The sequence below is a fragment of the Cuculus canorus genome, chromosome 3 (genome assembly GCF_017976375.1).
Source record: "Cuculus canorus isolate bCucCan1 chromosome 3, bCucCan1.pri, whole genome shotgun sequence".
NCBI classification, from domain to species: Eukaryota; Metazoa; Chordata; class Aves; order Cuculiformes; family Cuculidae; genus Cuculus; species Cuculus canorus.
Genome location: NC_071403.1, coordinates 76,872,698 through 76,893,223, shown reverse-complemented (window position 1 = coordinate 76,893,223; position 20,526 = coordinate 76,872,698). Strand labels below are relative to the sequence as shown.

The following is a 20,526-nucleotide window of genomic DNA, read 5'->3' as shown; positions in this document are numbered from 1 at the left end:
TGGAGTCTCCATCCCTGGAGGTGTTCAAAAAAGTACGTAGACATGGCAGTTTGGGATATGGTTTAATAGGCACAGTGGTGTTGGGCTGAGGGTTGGACTGGATGATCTTAGAGATTTTTTCCAACCTTAATGATTCTGCAATTCTATGAACTCCTATTGTCCAAATTCTAATGGCTGCAGTATTTGAGCCGTGTCTTTGACTGGAAGTGCAAATAAACACATAATTTCTGACACAACTCTTCTATAGAAGATTCTGATTTAATTGTCAGCAGGTCTTGGCAAGAAGCAAGCACTGCTGTTTTTGCACTGGTTTACGTTGGGCAGGAGGAGCCACAAGCGAGTTTTCCTGTGCAGGTAAGCTGGGCAGGGTGGTAAATACTAATTACTGATGTTTTGTTCTTCCTGTGTGAATAGATCCTGCTCTCTGGGAGCTAAACCAGCTCATTCTCTGAACATTTCTCATAGAAGTAAATATCTCAGATAAGGGGTGTGTTTCTCTTTCCCAAATCTACTTTCCTTTGATGTAATTCCCTTTGACTAATTGCAGATGATATCAGCACCGCAGCTGCAAATTTGCTGTCTGCCATTCATGTTATTTTCCACGTCACTGATTCTTAAATGAGCATGGAAACAACTCTGCTACTTGGGCTGAGGAGCAAACCTGCACAATATCTTGGGCAAAAGCCTAAGCAAACTGGCATAGAAACCCGCAGCCCTTCAGACCTGCTTTGTGCTTTCTGCATACCACAAGAGGTTGGGTTTTCCCCTTATGTTCAGTACTGCCAGGTTTCCATATTCCAAGGCTTGTCTGGGAGAGGGTTGAAGCAGCAAGTTACACTCAATTGCCCATTTCTTTTAGATTCCAGCGTGTTAGAATATAAGCTTATGTTGGGATTAATTATTTCTGGCAGTATCAACTCATACTTTATGGTACTTTTGGGGGTTTTTTGCATGCATCTTTCCTGCTCCCCTCACTCCCATCTTGGTAGTTCTGCCCAAATCAGCTGTTGGTCAGGAAAAGATGGGAGAGGGCAGAGGAGAAAAGCGTGTTCTGTGAATTTGTGTGCTGGCAAGTATTTCGGATGCAGGGTAGGAACATCCGTGAGCAGGCTGCTTCCTGTGCAAAGGGAAGGAATATGGAGAACTGAGTACGGATTTCATGGTTTTGTCAGCAGCATAGTTTGCTCGTAAAAAGGCAGAAGTTGGCAGTAATGGGGCACTGAGGTGCTGTGACTGCTTAGTCAAAGAGGTTGCACTTCCCCATTGTGCTGGGGACTTCTCTCCTGTGCAGGAAGTGGAATTCTTTACATTCTGCCAAAAATATCCATTCTTATCTCTTCCTCTGATCAAATGACCACAACTGAGGGTTTAGCGTGTTGTGGTTTCTCCTCCTTTCGTGTATGACCTAGCCTGATAGATGCCGAGGAAGTCTGATGCCACCCCAACCCATGCCAGACGTCTGTGTTCTGCAGTGAGCACTGGTGGCACCTTCATCCACGTTAAATGTGGGGCTTGGGCACCCAGCAGAGCACTAAGGTTGTATCTACACTGTCTTTCCTAAGAGCAGCCAGGTGGCTATGGGGCAGCCTTGATTCAAACTAAAACTATCAGAAGGGATTGCACAAATCTAACACTTCTACCCACTGCCCGAGCCTTAACTCTGAGAAGGTTCATCCAGCCCGCTGTAAAGACAGCTTAGGGAAGCTAAGGCTAAATGCGTGTTGATTTTTTTCTTACTGAGTGTTGACTTGGGATGTGTCTTCACTGCTGTGGACCTGAGCAGGTGAGACCTGAGTTCAGACTGGGGGTGAAGGCAGCTGGAGGTAACACTGCAACTGGAGGAGCTGCTGCTGAAATGCCTTTCTGAAGCTGCGTAAGTAGTGAGGTGGGGAATCCTTCCTAAAGCTTTGCAGATCATGCAACAGGTGCTTGTGTGTCGCCCAAGACAACCGTGGGTCAAAACAGGGCTCAGATGCATTCAGCACCACCTCTTGCCAGATGCTTAATGAGAACCTTGGTCCTGTTGACTGTTCAGGCAAGAAAATGAACTTTAGGAAGCTTAAGTTAAAGATCTAAAGACAGGAGAACGCTGTTTTTCATGCCTTTTCTTTTCTAAAAGCTGCTGGCTAAGTAAAGGATTACAAGGGCATGTAGCAATAGGATAAGGGAGAATGGCTTTAAATTGGAGGGGGAAGATTTAGACTAGACATTAGGAAGAAATTCTTCATGATGAGGGTGATGAGGCACTAGCACAGGTTGCCCAGGGAAGTTGTGGATGTCTCCTCCCCAGGCTGGATGAGGCTTTGAGCAGCCTGATCCAGTGGAAGGTGTCCCTGCCCGTAGCAGGGGAGATGGAATTGGGTGATCTTTAAGGTCCCTTCCAACCCACATCATTCTGCGATTAAAACCTAAGTAACATTTTGCTTATTTGTCTAATGTTTTACAAGAAGATTGGAGAGGGGAGGAAAATGTGGGTAGAAGCCTCTCTTCCAGGGGGTAAAGAAATTTTAAGTAGAATCCTCTCTTCTCCCTTTTTCAGTTTCCTCTGTCACATTGTTAAGTCATCACAAAATAAGGATGTGAATGGGAACAACGACTTTGAATTTAAATGCTGTATCATTGTGCTGCCGCTGTTTTGGATATCCGCTCTATGAGACAATCAAGTGGTTCCATTACAACAATCCAGCAATTTAACTTGGTATTTTTGGTAGTAATCTGCTAGTCATATGCCAAACAGTTGGTGGATTTCCGTCTGACATCAGTTATGCAATTCCTGTACCTTGCACAACAGCTTTAGAAAAGAGGAAACAGTGGGCTTGCATCCGTGAGCAACACACACAATGCCCCCCATTGCTGCAGATGGAAACACTGCCCCTCTCCTGCCCCTGACCGCACGCCCATCACTGCAGACCTCGCACGAAGTGCTCAGGCTCGCTGCAGTGAAACTGAACCAAAAGGCAAATGGTCAGCAGGCTTTTTGTCTGCTGTAAATCCATCATTTCTGGGCTTCTTCCAATGCTTTCTCAGCACAGGGCAGAGCTGGCACGTAATCCTGGCTGTGATTTGGAGTAACTAATCCACAAAACAAGTGATCAAGGTCACACTTGACAAAAGCAAGGGATTGGCTTCCTGACAGCCCCACAATGTTCTCCCAAGGGAAGGAAATCCTTGAGACTGCATTGGGTGTCAGCAAACCAGGGGTTTGCACTCTTTTTTTTCCTTACCTATTTAAAACCAGCTATTTTTAGAAGCATAATGGACTTGAGATACTGCTGTTGAGTAATAAATACTTCAGTTGCCTTGTGGGGATGTGTCTTGCCATTAGATTGAAACTTGGCATGCTTGCAGCAGAAATCTTATTTGCAAGGTAGGCGAGCTAGTAGAAAGTAGGTCTCCATCCTGCTGTTGTCCTTGAAGAGGTAGGTGAACGTTCTGAGGCTTTGTCACTGGGAAAGTAACCACTCAGACACAGGAACCACAAGCGGAAGTCCAGAAGTCTGGCCGATATGGACAATTTGGCCACAAACGCATTGATTGTAGAGCACCAGTGTTGTTATATTCGTACCCTTAGAAGCAAAACAGCAAACCTGGCTGACATCAGTAAGAATGCTCAGCAAAATAAATATATTAAGATGAACTCTACTGTGTTAATACAAAAAAACCCAAACACACTCCTGGAAAGCAGCCCAGGCTGAGAAGAGAAATAACAGTTGAAGGGGTAAGGTAACAGGAGGAAGGATTGTGATGTTAATACAGTGCCAAGTAATCAAGCTGAGGTAATGCTGGTGTTTGGACAAAGTATGTGATGGCAGCAGAACCATTATTCGTAGTGCGGTGGCTGCTGAAGGCTCCTGAGCAAGAAGCACTGCTTTGCATCTTCATTGTAGGGGCAGCTGAACTCCTCACTTTGAAGCTGAACCTCGTTTCCTTTGCTTTTTTAAAGCTGATAATTGATACCTTAACGGCGACGATGATCGTAGAACACGTCATATGCAAGTCAAACAGGAAGTGCAAGACAAGATTTTAATCATTAAAAGTTTATCGATAACCTCTTATATACACATAGTTATACACAAAGTGGTTCACGAGTCCCTCATCTCATAGAATTCTGCTGGTGAGGTTGGTTGGCTACAAGTTCTCTCTGCCTTTGTCATCTGACAGGCGCGATGTTCGCGTGGAGAACGCCAGCGGGGTTGCTGACAGCTATGGCTTGTGGGCTTCATGGGCTTTAGCTGGGCACAGAGAGAAGCCCATGCTCATCCGCTGTATCCAGAATTTTGCAGATGACTGGAGACTCCACCTTGAGCATAAAAGAGGTAAACTAATGTTAAAGACAGGTCTTGAGCATCACTTGATAAAATCTAAAAAGTGCTTTTTACTTTTGACTAAAGAGCATACAGCATATTAACAAGGTAACAGCGTAATTAACACTGACCCTCCTTTCTCTAAGCAAATTCAAGTGAACAAAAAGCAGTGCTTGGTTAGCAGCTGCGTGTTTGGGGTGAAGGACATTACGGGAGTCTTGTGAAGAGTCACTGGAAGCGGGGACTATTTCAAACATGCACCAGGAGACACCTTCTACTACGTGGCACCTGATCTCAGGGAATCCGAGCACTTGTTTACATACCCCAAGGATGTATTGGCAAGAATGAGGCTCTAACATGTATATGGTCACAGCATGAGGGGAATCAGATTCTTTACATCTGAAAATAGAAGAGAAATTTTATCCTGTTTAGCATGTAATAAGCACAAAACTAGAACACGTGTCTCCCCAGTACCTACAGCGTTTTTCCTAAGCTGACAGTCATTGCTTTCTGAGGACAACAGGGGCTTTCCCCTTAGTCATAAGCAGTAGAGACAAAACATCAGGTTACTAGAAAAGCTGACTTACTTCAATTTCACAGTCACCTGCCTTGGCTTGTCTGTTAAGTCGCAAACATCTCCATTTCCATAGAAATGAGACACCATCCTGCCAGAAAAGATTGGAATGAGAAAGTCTGGAAACATTAAACAAGTCTTAAGTGCATCCCTAACTTACGTGAAGCACTACCTCATTATTCAAACATTTCACTCCAATATGCAAACCGAAGTACCGACATGCTGTATTTTGGTTATTGTAGAAGCAAATAGTTGTTTGCTACTAAAAGATTTTTCTCTGCATCGCATCCAAAGTGTTGAATTACCTTTTCTGATGTTGCATGTTGACCTGGGGGGAAATCTATACACCTGGCTCTTAACAGGTTATTGTGTCTGTTTATAAACTGACTATTCACACACTGCAGAAGCGGGCCCTGGCATTTATTCTTCTCTAGCATAAGCATGAGACTGATTCAGGAGCAGATACTGGAATAGTCATCGTGGGGTCTGTAACCATACCGAACTGTCTGTGTGCCGTCTTCTCTCAGGTAGTACGTTCTAGCAGCATTCTTCTTGGACCATTCAATGTGTTCCTCCTTGTTCCAGGTACCAACAACCACTGAAGTCCTGCCACTTTCTTTATCCTAAAAAAGGAAAAGCTGATAATTACACCTTCTATTATACAATGAGCAGCAAGGATATTTAACTGATGTGAAGAACGTCATTTCTAGAGCAAGTTTGCTGCGGTACCAAAACATGTTCTCGCATTTGGGACAAACTATGAGTGATCTTGTGTCAGGGTGAAGAGTCAAGTTGATGTGAGCCAGTGTTTCAATGACCAGAAGAGCTTTCCGTAGAAAACCAACACTTTTTCAGTTTTATCACTGTGCTCTACCTCACATGGGACCTAAATCCCTGTGCATAAAATTAGGCAACATATAGATTTTTTTTCTGAAATCCAACTTCTTAGGCCCAAGATGTTGATCAGAGAAGACAAGGATGCTGTTTTGGTTTTTTTTCAAATCAGACAGATTCCCTACACCTTTTCACCCCCACAGCCATCTAGTGGCAAAGCATAAAACTGTAAACATACCTCATGATACTGATGAACATATTTGCCATAGCAGAATTCGTACTTCCACCAGCCAACACCCTGGGGAGAAGTATAGTCTCAGCATTAAAAGTAAACAAAACCCCCAGGACAACCACAGCCACTTCCATCCAGACCCTAAACCACTGGCTACTTCTGCTGTAAAACTCCATAGCTATTAATTAGGTAGGTCAATTCAAGGTTTGCACTGACAGACGCTCTTATTAGGCAAACTGACACAGGCAAGGGATGGAATAGAAGAGTTTAAGCAGAGCCACATAGGACTAAATTCCTTAAACTATTTGTGTTTCCCCTATTCATCTTGTAAAGAATTTCCTCTTTCAAAGACAGGGGAAACTTCAGATGCCTTTCCTCTGCTGACTGTTCTCTCAATAAATTGATCAGATATTATTATTTGTTCTCATTAACAAAATGAACTGAACAATTCTTGTTACTCACTTTCATTTCACTGTCTGCTCAAATAAACTGGATTTCAACAGAAAGGTCAAAGATACCTTACTGGTCTAGATTTTGGTATATATGCTTTCCCTATATTAATGCAGGAAAAGGCAATTATTAGGTGTATAAGAATGTAACTATCAGAGTTCATGGAAAAACTAATCAAATACATAAACCAGTACATGCAATTAACAAGTAGGCATTTATTATACATAGCTTTATTTCTCACCCCATGGAAGCAGTAGGAACCACTAAGAAATTCCTTTATGAGTTGGTCATCGGTCAGTTTGGAGATGTGGGTCGTTCCCACAGTTAACAGCTGATGGCTTCCAACAGCAACAGGCTTGTGAATGGAAGAAAATTTCTCTTCTTTTGTAGAATGCATTTCTTCCTGAAATTTAAGCATCCACAAATACAGACACAAAAATAATCTCCCATTTAGACTTTATGTCGCTAGCAAAACCTTATAAACTCCATGAATTCACTCAATAATAAGTGACATGGCTATCAGGAAAAGTGTCATTGTTTTCACTCTCTCCAGCATAGCTGGAAAAGAGATCAAAAGTCAAAAACTTAACACGTTTGTAAGCTGTAGGTGAAGAAGGCTACAAAAGTTTTAAATTAGTAGCCCAAACGTACTTGCGTTATTTTTCCTTCTCAATAAGGCAAGGTACAGATGATTTCAACAAGCTTAAAGACAGTCTGAAAGACTGATAGGGTCTTACAAAGTTGGGTAAGAGAACTTATTCCACAGAACTGAAAGCTGTATGTATTACGAAATGGAAAATGAATATTTTTTTTTTCTGTTAAAGAAGCCCTACCTCCTTAATTCTTCTAAAAGGCATCTTCATCATTTCTTGCTGTTTCTCCAGCTGTTCCAGATTATGGGGTTTCAGTGGGGATCCCGGCAGAGACTGGCAAAAGATGTCATTCACAGGGGAGGCCCTGAACCTGCCGAACAAGTTAGGAATATGTCACTTAATGTGCCTTAAAGTAAAGGCATACCCTTTTATTGCTGCAAGTTTCTGACTGAGCTGAGGTGTATGGATTTTTCTAGGCAATCCTACACTGTTCTTACAACTGATGTAAATATGCTTTTTGCCCATCACAGTCTCACTGCCAGACAACTGGCAATACACTCTAACTCCTTTTTTGTCAAAAGGAAAAGGCTGAGTACTGAAAGGCAAACCACATTGTAAGCGTACCATGAATGTAGTGTCATGGCTCCACAACACCCTCTCAGAAGCTAGGAAACAGCAAAGGTTAAACTTGACAGGTGCAGTTCCTGTGTAATTAAAAATACATTCTGATATTATCTAACATGCATGGCTTTTCATACTGCATACAGACCTACCGCTCTCTTCAGGAGCCATGTCTGCAAAAAGCAGCTTATTTCAGGAAAGAAAAAAAAGCAAAAAGAGAAAGCAGAATAACCCAGCTTTCGCCTTTGTTTACACAAATGAAGACCTCAGTCACACACCAAATAAGCCTTAACAGAAAATAGTAAAGGAAAATGAACACAAAGTGAAAATCCCACTCATAATTGAAGCATTTGTTCAGTTTTCATTGCTCGTCTCACTGAAAAGGGCCTCTTTAGAGAAAGCTTATTTACAAAAACAAGTGTGCAGATACTGCTTTGGAGGCAGAGTGGCTTTTTGTGATGCCCTCCTAGGACAAGTCTGAAACATGCAGTAGTAGCTGTATGATAATCCCCACTTTAGTCAGAAGAATCTGAAAGCATTTTCTAAGTAGTAACTACATTCTACATTAAACAAGTCCTGTACCAAGGCGGCCTACTTTTATCTGTATTTTACATTATCAGTAACAGATAGCACAAATATTCCTTTTCCCTGTCTCCCTCCCTGTCCCTAGTTCCCACCAATTTAAAAAAGGCCAAATTGTACCTCAATGAGAACAATGACTAGAACTAAGGGATGTACTTTTGCTAAGTTAACGCAAGTACATTATTGGATAAGATAAGAGTGGGTGTAGCAGAAAAGTGCAGGTGGCTGAAGCACTGCTCAGCACTGTTTCAGGAACACGACAGGAAAAGTGCACTCAGCTTAACATGAGGTTTGTTTGTCATCACCTCTGCACTGAGGTGAGCAGTGTTTCCAGCCTGCTGTCTCCACCTACCTTTATTTACTAAAATGACGTAAGTGGGAGAAAAAAGACCTTCTATGTTTATTTTAAGTATTTCCTGCTAGCGGCCAGAAAGCCTTCCATGCCTTCCCTTTGGAAGGAGAAAGCAGCTCAAGATTTTATTCTTATCAAACAATAGAACAACTTGCCTGTGCATTTTCTACATTTTCCTACTGATACAGAGGCTTAACAGGTAAGTGCAGCAGGTAACATAGTTACCAACTCCATCTACAGGAGAAAATTTGTAATTGATAATAAATATTTAACAATAGCATAACTTACTCCAACCAGCAAGTGTTTATAAAAGGCAAAACTGAAGATTTTGTCCTTTGGGCTTTGTTGCCTACTTCAGAAAGGTAATTAAATACTCACTTCTTCTGACACGTGTACACTGGAAACTCAGAACTCCTGTTATTTCCCCTTAGCATATATGTCATGCTCACCTTGCAATTCTGTTAACTACCCTTGAAAGGTCAAAAATCTGTAATATTGAGAGTAAGGGTTTCCCTTAGATGTATGGTACAATTCAAGAAGGTGGGGGAAGAATTCTACACTTGATTTTTTCAAAAATAACACTGAAATGAAAATTACTTATACAGCTATGGGTAAGGCAATAAAGCAGGACAGAGACATGGTAGCTCCTCGTGTCAGGAGTACTCAAATAAATGTTAAGGTTTTGGCTGAAGGCCATACATACTTTTGTTTTCTGAAGTTAGAGGAGTTGGGAGAGTATGCACACGTATAACGCACATATGCAATCTGCAGTCTTTGAATACTAAAACAATCATCTCCCAAGACCTTGAAATCACGAGCTAAGAGGAGACAGGGTGTTCTGAATCTGACCTAGTTTGTGTTTCTCAAGAACATCAGGACTGGAAATTTACCTGTTGCAAATAAAGTTACACTTCCCATCTGCTTCTCATATGGGATCAATCTGTAGAGACTTAGAAAATGCAAACATTGTGCGACTTAACACGAAAACCTAAGATTTCACAAAACTGCACTTGCCAAAATAAGTACATACAAGTGTCACAGCTCTGCACCAGAAACCACAGCTGGGTATATGACTTAAACACATACAGACACAGAAACCAATGAAAATAAAGTGATAATGTAAGCCAAAATTTGAGTACTGTACCTATATTTAGGATGGTTGCATAGCAGAGGAGTCAATATAACTACTTCATATTCACAGGTTGTAACTTCTGCCACTGAAAGAATCTCGTGTTTAGCTTCTGGATGACAGATGTACATCACTGTACTGGATCTGGGCAAGTTTTGTCTCAAGCTACAAGGCGTGCCGTTTCCCATTTCTACAGGATAGTACGGAGTCATCTGCCCTTCTATATTTTTTGTAGGTATCTAAACGAAAGTAAAAATTAAGAATCAAAGTAAAGCTTCTTTGACTCTTCTGAAATGAAAAACGCTATTATATTGTACAGAGGCAGCATTAATTAACTGAAACCAGCCCTTGCGTAGTTACTTGATATTTCTGCAACATCCAAACATGTTCTGGTTTATCACCTCCAACACAGCACTGCACAAATACACCGAGCCACACAAGCTCTGGCTGCAAAAGCAGCTTGTTTCTCTGCACAGGCTGCCTGACGTTTCAGTTCTAAGAAAGCCAGTGGGGTGCAAAGTTTTGGAAGAACACCAAGCCAGCTGTGTTCACCCCACAGTCTAGAAGACAGGGAGAGGCGAGTAACTCTGCCAGACTTAGCTCAGGTCTGGCACGTTACCTTCAGTGCCAGGCCATGAAGAATCTGAAAATGCCCTCTGCAAAGTCATCCCGATCCCTGCACTACACTTCTTGGCATAGCCAGCCTGAGTCGTTCCTTGTCCATAGAATCCCATGCCACCTGTTAGCGTGACGCACAGAAAGTTAAAGATATAAACAAGGTTAAGTCCCACTTTTCACACACTTTAAGTGTGTCTCGGACTTGTTCCTTCAAGTTTCCTCCAGTTTTCACTTCAAGAAATTAATTCCATGAGCTGGTAAAATTTCCTGTCCTGGCCTCTCTCTCAGGAGCAACTCAAGTTCCTGGATACCAAAAGTTCTGTTTGTGCAAACATCATGCTGGAGCCCATACACTAGACCTTTTTCTGCCTGTGTTGCTTGGGCTAGTAAAGGGTTTTGATGCACGACAAATCAGGCTCTGTGCTAAAGGTGGTGGTGCCTCCTGTGGTCAGGACACTAGCCCTGTGGAGCTGGGACCCTTCCATCTCTCACCTACTTTGGTTTTCAAACCAAAACCTGTCACAGTCCACTGACCCTGTCCTCCTGAAAACTGTTCCATCACGAATGATGAGACATTCATCAAAGTTAAAGGATGAACATGCCGGCAGTTTACTTGCTTGGGTGCTCCTTGGCTTCCAGTTGCTTATCCACTCCACACTTCAATATTCGGTCAAAGGTGAGAAATGAGGACGTATTCTGATTGTATACAAAAGAGCTGACGAAAAGGGTATCAGTGCCTTCAGTTTCTATCTTTCTGAATGAAACAGCTGATTTTACCTTAAAAATTGAAAAATGATGCCTACAGATTTCATTGAAGGTAACTGTTCAAGAAATCTAAACAGAGAGAGCTGTTTTACACACACACACACACACACACACACAACTGAAAGGCACTCCAGTAGGATTTAAGATAAATCTTTAGTCACAGCAACTTTTGGTTACTTTAAGCACTACCCATATCGTTATGCATTCTTTCCCTTTCACAACTAGAAATCCCACACAACTGCAACTCTAAATTCTTTATGGACTGAAACTATGACAGTGGAAAAGAACAGTCAGTAAAAGACTTAACTTCCTCTGAATTAAAAAAATAGAAAAAGTTACACTACGAAGAACCGAGCTTTCTTGAGTTCCCAAGAGGCATAACTGCCACTGCCATTAGAATGGGCCACATTCTGACTCGGGTCTGCTCCCCCAAAATGCTTATCAGTCGTGTATTTTCTGAGATCCACTGCAGAAGAACCACTCTGGGCTACATACATCAGCTTTACAAAGAACATGTAAACAAAGATTTCATTTCAGAATTAAAATGAAGGGTAGGTGCATTATGTCCACAAAGGAAATCTGCTATTGCTAATTCCAAACTCCAACACACTTCAGGTAATTCCACTGTGTTGCTATAAAGTTAGTAACTCAGAACGGAGTTTTGCAGCTTAAACAAACGGAAAAGTTCTCTAATAGAAAAGGGAAGCACCAAGTCTTATGGGTTGGGTAATCAATTCAGCTAACAAATCTTAGGGATTTTGTGCTACAGGATTTTGTCAAGCAATTCTCCCTAGCCAAAATGTATGAAAGTGTCACTAGAGGAATCTCCAACATAGCTGGAAAAATAACTGTCACTAGACCAAAGTGTGACTTTGTGGTCATGAGTGTTGTTTTCATAGAATAAGAGTATATAATTCATCTAATTTAATTTTAAAATTATTGTAACCTTAATGTAAATAAGTAGAAGGGAAAGAAATTTGACTAGCTAGACTGAAAGAGCTTTCTGAGCTGGGATTGATAATCAAAACTGAGAAGACTGCAGCTCAGCAGCAGAGTTTCATTTTTCAATACTGATTCTGGTAGGGAACTAATTGCATCATCTCATGATATATAAATTGCCTCCACTGTTGATGGCAAAAGTAAAACCAGATATTTTTCACTTGCCTCTTTTGTACTCTCTTTTGGATTTTCCTTCTCTTCTCGATCTAGGGAATAATTAAGAATGAGGTAAGCATAAAGTCTGGGAACTCGAAATAACATGAAATCATATACAGAGAAGCTTGTGTGCATTTGCTAGTACTTTGTGTATACACTGTCGAGAGTCAATCTCATGAACTTGCAGGTGCAAAAGAGGAAAGAAAGGAAATAAACAGGGATCTTGGGTGCGGAGCAAACACCATCTTAAAACAATTTTGAGTTTGTAGGACAGGCCAAATCCTGTCCCAGCACCACCAGAAGGCCAGTCAGGGCAGAACAAGTCACTACTGCTGTTCTTTGAGAGGTAGCTGACTATTCTCTTCAATGTGAGTGAATTGCAGGTGGAGGCAGTAAATAGGCAAGTACTTAAGCCCACCCACTAGCCAGCCTCAGAGGATACATTTGGTGCAGGAAGAAGGGAGGCCAGACTGCATGCCTTTCTAACAATCATGACAGTAAACATCCTTACAGGGCAGGGATTACGAGTTGTCACAGGCCAGAGCTATGCTTAGCGTTCCAAACTGCTTTGGGAGAGTCTGGACTCCATTCAGAATTAAGTGAGCAAAAGGCCATTGGGCCTTGCTGTTCCCCATTCAGCTGCTCCACACTTACTGTATTGCATTTGTGGATTCAGCTTACGATGACGTGGGAAACCATCTACATTATTTTTTAAGAGAAGTAGCATGAACTGATGTATAGAAAGCAGAGAAAGAATAGAGCCTGCCACCTCAGCAGGGAGGACAGAGGGTCAACATTCTAAAAAGCTCAGATATGGTAACTTGAAGTATCATCACATGTAACTTCAGCATGTAGCTCCACAAAAGATTGGATAAACTCACAATAAATGTTTTGTTTTCTGTATAGCAGCATCTAGGGAGAATCAGGCATCTCTGCACAGGAATAACAACAGCACTAACAAGCATTGTAACACATTAATACATGTCAAACAATGCAGTTTCTGAAGCTCTGTTTCTTTTCAGGACTAAGATACCTAACTGAAGGCTGCAGACAGGAATTAAAAAGAATGGCATTAATAGTGCTAAATTCCCTCCAAGACTGAGGCATTCAAGTTAAATCACTTTTAGGAAGAGAAAAAAGGCAGTGCCCACCTTTTACAACCTAGCCTAGAATTAAAAAAATTCAACTCTATTATGTCTTTTCTACTGTTTCGGTCAGCTTTGATGAATGAACACTTTGTGGAACTTCTGAGATCTTTGGACTACTATACTGCCGAAGTGCTCACCTAGGGAAGCAGATTTTGGCAGGTATAACCACAGAATTTCCAGCGTCTACAATAATTTACAGGCAAGAAATACTGAAGTGCTCAGAAAATTATTTACTGTAAATTGCGGTTTGACTTTGGGGCTCAGTGAGCTGATTCCCACCAAAGTCCTGCTTTAGGCATTCCAGTTCTTCTGCTGATCTGTGCCAGGACCCCTAAAAAAGAGAATCTCAAATAGCTCCAGGGATCAAATTTACCTACAAAGGCTGCAAGCATTTGGGTCTGCAAGTTATGTTTTATTACAGCATAGCAGAGCCCAAGATGTGCTACACGCTCCTCTCTGCTCACAGTTTGAAAGACTCTCCCCACTCAGGAAGAGGCTACATTAGCAAAGTCTGGTCTGGCATATATTGCTTCCATTTCTTATACTATGTATTTTCTTCCCCTGACAATAACTATGGCAGATTAATTACTCAATAAGACGGCATGGTGAAATTGACAGGATGGATACAAAGTAAAGCGCTGAAAAGGAATTAATTGAAAAAATTCTATTCTGTTGCACTGGGAATCAGTTTTATACAGCATCTTTCCCAGAGAGTAGGAATTAAAACCCAAACAATTAAATTAGCATCAGCAAAATAAAGTAATCTAAGACAAACCTGGTTCTGATAATGGGTTCTTCATCATCATATTACCCAGATAGTATTCCTGGATGTTAATTTTCTGCAGTCGAAAGAAGTTAGAATGAATTTCAATTACTGTTCTCCACACTTCAAGTGCATGTGAATTAAAGGCTTCTGGAGGAGCTAAGCACACACATGCCAGCAGAAAAAGGGGTCGAGACTACTAAGTTGTAAGGAGCTTACCTGTCCCGTTTCCTTCTCCTCGTGGTACTGACGGATGTGCTTTCCATGGCACACCTCGTAAGTCCAGTAAGATTCAATCTTAAAAAAAAAAGTTCTATTTACATATATTTTGATGATGTTCCAAATAAATATAACAGGCAAAGTTTCCTTACACTTTACATAGATATAACAAAGGAAAAAAAAAACCCCAAAACATTGACTAAGATGTAAAGACTAAATTTGCCCCCAAAATTACTGGGGTTAAGCTGTAGTGACTCTGCAACAGCCATCAATATGCCCTGTTTACCAATTGGGCTGGACCCACTCCTCCTTCCTCAAGGACTTGTGTGGGATGTTGTGCAGGTATAATATTTGTCCATTTTTGCTCTCGCTGGTTCTCAGTACCAGCTTGTTTGGTATTATGGTCATCCATGTAATGAAAGATATGAGTCATTGAACCGGCACAATAGCCGGTAAAAAAACGGAAAGTTTTCAGAATATCTCGAGGCATGTTCGTTCTTTCTGGTCTTCTAGGACTTTCTGAAAAATGCTTTTCACTAGACTGTTACATGTTATCAGCTTAGCTCCTGAGATTAAATGTTTTAAATCCACGTTTTCAAATTGCCACTATAGCAACCAAATTTATTTGAATTCTAACATCTTCAATTATGTAGAATTTTATCAGCAATATTAAGATATAGTCATAAAGTTGCAGAGGCCTTATTTTGAATTAAATTAGTACCTGATCTATCCAAACAGTTTACTACATTAATCCTTGAAATGGAATGGATTGTAAACTTTTGATTAGCATTTAAATTATCAACACAGAAATAACATACTCTATATGAACAGCTACTTTGCTTAAAAAGAGGTTCCAGCAATTCTCCTGGAGTAGGACCTCTGTAATCCTTTTCTTCTTCCTAGAATAGAAGGATATTTCGTTACTTTAAAATTAATGGTAGTTTGGTTAGTTAATATTCATTTGTAGTAGTAACAAAAAAAAATTGTATTGCAAAATTAAATGGTACAAAACCTCATTAATTCCTGCCCTGTAGGAGCTGTGCAGTGATTAGTGGAAAAAAAAAAAAAAAAAAAAAGAAAAAAATTCAGTGCAGTAAGAAGGGACAAATAAAAGTCACACAAAAAAAGAGTCAAAACAAAAGTTTTGCAGGTTAAAAAATACACACATGGCAAAAGAGTAGGAGTTCTCAACTTGCTCGTGTCCAGAGTGGCAGCTTGGGATGTGAACAGAAAAACAGCATCAACAATCTTTTCACCTGTCAGTCAGGTGCTGATGCAGCATAATCAGCACATCACCCAGCTTTTCCATAATTTAAAAAAAATGGATTGAAAAAGCATATGTAATACTAAGGAAATTTATTTCTGTGTAATTTTTGCTCTATATATGTGCTTGCTATTGAAGAGACGTGTGAAGAGGGGGGGTTGGAACTAGATGATCTTTAAGGTCCCTTCCAACACAAACTGTTCTATGATTCTATGTCCCCTGCACTACTAAAGATTCCTCACCTACGCAGAAACACTCCGTACACCAGTTAAAGGATGAGGGCTCTGCTAAAATGCGGGCACCCAGCAGTACTGCTGGTCTGTAAGTTCTCACAGCGTCAAGAAATGAACCATTGCGGGAACAAAAAACAAATGATAAAACCTCACCAAAGATCTCCTCAGTCTACCTTATCTTGTGCAAACAAATGTATTTAGACACTTTTTTAAATTTAAACTCCACGCTGTGCATTTAGATTTCCAATTAAGAAACAGAGAATAAAGTATATTACTGGTGGCAGAAACACTACTGGAACAGATACAAGTGGTTATGATAGCGGTGTTAATAACCTTTATAGTTGTTTACTAGCCTAGAATTTGACAATATTACTTAAAATACAAAAATTTCCCACTCAGTGAAAGACCCAGTGATAAAAGGAGCATTATAACAAAAATTTGTTGCCAAATAAGGACCTGAAGATTGTTCAGACTGACCCCACTTAGTGCAGAGCTAGAATGTAATACAAAGTGAAGGCATCTGCTATGAACTGTGAAATTGTGAAGCATTAAGTAGATGATTTTCCTTTTTCAGAAAGAAGTCCGTATTTTGAAAAAAAGTAACTGAAAAGATATTGTAAAGTCTTATCTACAGTTTATGATTACAAAAAGACTCGACTGAACTTACCTCATTGCCACTGGCTACCAGCGGAAGTATACATTTATATTTTTCTTTATCCACAGTGGTCATTATAATGTAGTTATCCTCTTTGTACAGGACACCAGTTGTAGGCTAAGAAAAGAGCCAACCTTTTTAATGCTACTTGTTAGAAATATTCCTGAATTCATGAATGGTACAGTTAACTTACAGGGCAAGTGGAACATAATCATATCTTAATCATATCACAGGACTGGGCTTTGGCATTTAAGCTTGCTCGTATTTGCCTGCCTTCTTCTCTGATTCCATCCTTGTACTGCCTTGTACTGCCCTCCTCCACCATCATCTTAGAATCGCAGAACGGTTTGGGTCAGAAGGGACCTTAAAGCCCATTCAGTTCCAACCCCACTGCCATGGGCATGGACACCTCCCACGGAATCAGTTGCTCAAAGCCCCATCCAACCTGGCCTTGAACACCTCCAGGGACGGGGCAGCCACCACTGCTCCGAGCAACCTGTGCCAGTGCCTCACCACTCTCACAGGGAAACTTTTCTTCTTAATAGCTCATCTAAACCTCCCCCATTTCAGCTTAAAACTGTTCCCCTGTGTCCTATCCCTGCAGTCCCTTATAAAGAGTCCCTCCACAGCTTTCCTTCAAGCAAACTTCTTTCTTACTCCTCCTAAAATATCCCCCATCCTTGTGGAAGGCCTTTACCACAGAAACACCTCCAACCATGACTTATTGCAACCAGCCATTCCCACGCTGACTTTCAGGACAGATTTTCCCAGATGTGATTTTCCCAGACGCAGGCATGGTCCAATGCTTGCCCTCCACCCTGGTGCACGTGTACGTACCCATGCCTGCCAGCACTGCCCAAGCACTGGACTGCAGGCAGGCACTGGCACAGCAGTGCCAAGCACCTCCTGAACAGCCAAACCCCCTTCTGTGGCAGGGAGGGGCTTCACAAACAACCACCAAGCATGAAGCTCTGGCCACTGCACCAGTAACTCCTGCCACCCCGAGTTACTCTTGCACAGCAACAACAGCCCAGCACGTCGAGGGAGGAGGACTCCAAGGAGTGAGTAGAGAGACCTCTCAAACACACTCACCCACCCCACTCCACATCCACCCAACCCCCTCCAACATACACAGCTCTCCCCACTCCCACAATCCCCTCCCTCACCCCCCTACACAACCCCAACCCCTACCAACCCCAGCCCAACACACTCAAACCTCCCTCCACTACAGACACCCCCAAGCAGCCCTCGCATACTCGCTCCCCGCAAGCCCACTCAACTCTCACACACATGCACCCCCACTCCCTCTCACTGCCCCCAGACTCACTCCTCCCCACACACCCCATTCCCACCTCCCATAAACCCCCAGCTTAAACATCCCTACACACACTCCCACTCCCCCCACAACCCGTCCCCGAACACACCTCCACTCCCTCCCACACACACTCAGACTTCCCATCGCAACCCCCCCTCAGACTCCCACACCCCTCCAATCCCCCCCCGCTGCCACCGCCCCCACTCAAGACTCCCACAGCCCCTATTCCCCACCACTCCCACACCCCCCAGACTCTCCTAGCTTCTCAGACTCCCATCCCTCCCTCCCTACCACTACCCCCCTCAGACTCCTTCCACCCATTCCACCCCCTCCTCAGACTCCCACCACCACTTCACTCCCCAACACCGCCACCCCTCTCTCAGGCTCCCCCACCCCCTCCCATCGCCCTCAGACTTTCCTTCCCCAGTCCCCTCCTCCCCCTCCTCAGACCCCATCCTCCCTCCCCACCACTGCACCCCCTCTCAGACTCCCACCCCCCAGTCCCCACCACTGCCAGCCCCCACTGCCATCCCCCCCACTCGGACTTCCCCCACCACTGCCAGCTCCCCTCAGACTCCCCCCTCCTCACCACTGCCACCCCTTCACACAGACTCCCACCGCCCCATCACTCTCTCCCCACCAGACTCCCGCCACCCCTCCACTGAGACTCCCATTGCCCCACTCCCCATCACTGCCACCCCCCTCTCAGACTTCCACCCCTCCACTCACTGCCCCACCCCCCACCACTGTCACCTCCCTCAAACTCCCATCCCCCACCACCACCCCTCCCACACTCAGACCTCCGCCCCTTCCCAAGTCCCCACCGCTGCCCCCCCTCGGACTCCCACCCCCTCCCACTCAGACTTCCATTCTCCCCTCCCGGTACGGACCAGGCTGAAATCGGTGCCGGGCCAGTTGACCCTGAAGGGCACGTCGTCGCTGAGGTGCGGGAGGGCGCGTCCGCCCTCGGCCACGGCGGCCACGGCCAGGAGGCCGCAGAGCAGCGCGCGGTGCCGGCCGCCCCCCATGCCGGGCCGCGCCGCCACGTCCGCTTCCGGGGGCGGGGCCTGAGCCGCGGACGGGCCGAGGCGGTGAGTGGGGGCGGGCAGGGAGAGGGAATGGGTGAGGAGTGGGAGAATGAGGGAGGAAATGGGAGAGGGAATGGGAGAATGGGGGAGGGAATGGGAGAGGGAATGAGAAAGGAATGGGAGAATGAGGGAGGGAGGGAATGGGAGAGGGAATTAGTGAATGAGGGAGAGGGAGAGTAAGAGGGAATGGGAGAATGAGGGAGAGAGGGAATGAGAGGAGGAATGGGAGAAGGAATTAGTGAATGAGGGAGAGGGAGAGTAAGAGGGAATGGGAGAATGAGGGAGAGAGGGAATGAGAGGAGGAATGGGAGAAGGAATTAGTGAATGAGAGAATGAGGGATGGAGGGAATAGGGAAGGAAGGAGTGAAGGAATGAGAGACAGAATGAGGGAGGGAGGGGGAAAGGAGAGAGGGAATGAGGGAATAACGGAATGAGAGAATGTGGGAGGGAAGGAGTGCGAATGTGGGAGGGAAGGAATGAGAATGTGGGAGGGAGGAAGAGAATGAGGGAATAAGAGAGGGAATGAGAGAACTAGGGAGGGAGGGAGGGAATGAGGGAGGAAAAAGTGTGGGAGAGACAGAATGAGAGAATGAAGGAGGGAATGAGAGAATGAGGAACTGCATGAGGAAGATAGGGAGAAAGGGGGAATGAGGGAGAGAGGGAGGATGGATGGATAGATAGATAGATAGATAGATAGATAGATAGATAGATAGAGTGTCGGGGGGACATGACAGGGAGGCTGTGGGGGGTCACGTTGGGGAGGCATGGTTTCTGTGTGGGTTCCTCCACCCCGCTTCACTCTGTACGAGCGGTGGTGGAGCTGGAGGGGGTAGCAGAAGGGGTAGCTGCCCTGTGAGCTCTGCGTGAGTTCAGGCACTTGCCTGCCTGAGAAGCAGCCTTTGAGAGGGGAATGGCTGCTGCTGCACCAGTGCCTTCCTTACTCCCCTGTTTTTACAAGGTTTTACCAATAGAGTCCTGCCAGCAAGATTCCTGTGGTACAGAAAAGGTCTGGGAGACACAAAATAAGTAAGGAACATCTTTTCATGTTGTGATAAATACAATGAAGCACTTCTATATTGAATTGAGACTGAAGTGTAAGTTGTTATACAGCTGGAATGAAGTGGACACTCTAGAGGAAGGAGACAAGTGGGCCTGTTTACTGTCTGTTTTGCAGTTAGCAATAGGGTGAGTGTGATGTATGGCAATAAATGTAATGTTTTGGCAGTGTTTAGTGATTCTTATAAACCCTAACGAGCAGAGGGGGCACAGGTGTTTAATGAAAGCGGTGTGCGAAGGCAAAGGAAGCAGATGGTAGCAGGAACAATCCTGGTGGTGGTGGTGGAGGCAGCTCTGGATGGGCTTTGAGCGACCTGATTCAGTGGAAGGTGTCTCTGCCCATGGCATGGGGGTTGGAACGGGATGATCTTTAATGTCCCTTCCAATCCAAACCATTGTATGATGCCTTGCAAATTCGGGTGGTTTGGTTTAAGATGTTTTGGGTTGGGCTGTTCTTTGTCCCTGTTTTGCCAGTGTGATGTGTGTGCACATTTTCATGTTTGTGTTCTGCGAAACTGGCTGAGTCTGAACTGTTTTAAGTAAATGGTTTGTAGTCCCTTGGTTGAATAATACAGG

The 20,526-nt window shown here is 43.6% G+C and overlaps 1 protein-coding gene across 2 annotated transcripts; it reads right to left on the bottom strand.

Moving 5' to 3' along the window:
• Positions 1-4,009: 4,009 nt before the first annotated feature.
• ERLEC1 (endoplasmic reticulum lectin 1) lies at positions 4,010-18,896 on the bottom strand. 2 transcript variants are annotated; one of them, XM_054062624.1, is made up of 14 exons: positions 18,697-18,896; positions 16,504-16,608; positions 15,158-15,238; positions 14,340-14,417; positions 14,133-14,196; positions 12,219-12,259; positions 9,687-9,910; positions 7,228-7,357; positions 6,636-6,797; positions 5,951-6,010; positions 5,377-5,501; positions 4,913-4,969; positions 4,628-4,703; positions 4,010-4,300 (listed from the first exon to the last, which is right to left on the bottom strand). In XM_054062624.1, exons 1-14 carry the CDS (start codon positions 18,832-18,834, stop codon positions 4,229-4,231), a joined length of 1,413 nt encoding a protein of 470 aa, XP_053918599.1. In that variant the 5' UTR covers positions 18,835-18,896; the 3' UTR covers positions 4,010-4,228. The 2 variants fall into 2 exon arrangements, with proteins under 2 accessions (XP_053918599.1, XP_053918598.1); XM_054062623.1 differs by having other exon boundaries at positions 4,892-4,969; positions 18,697-18,875.
• Positions 18,897-20,526: the final 1,630 nt, after the last annotated feature.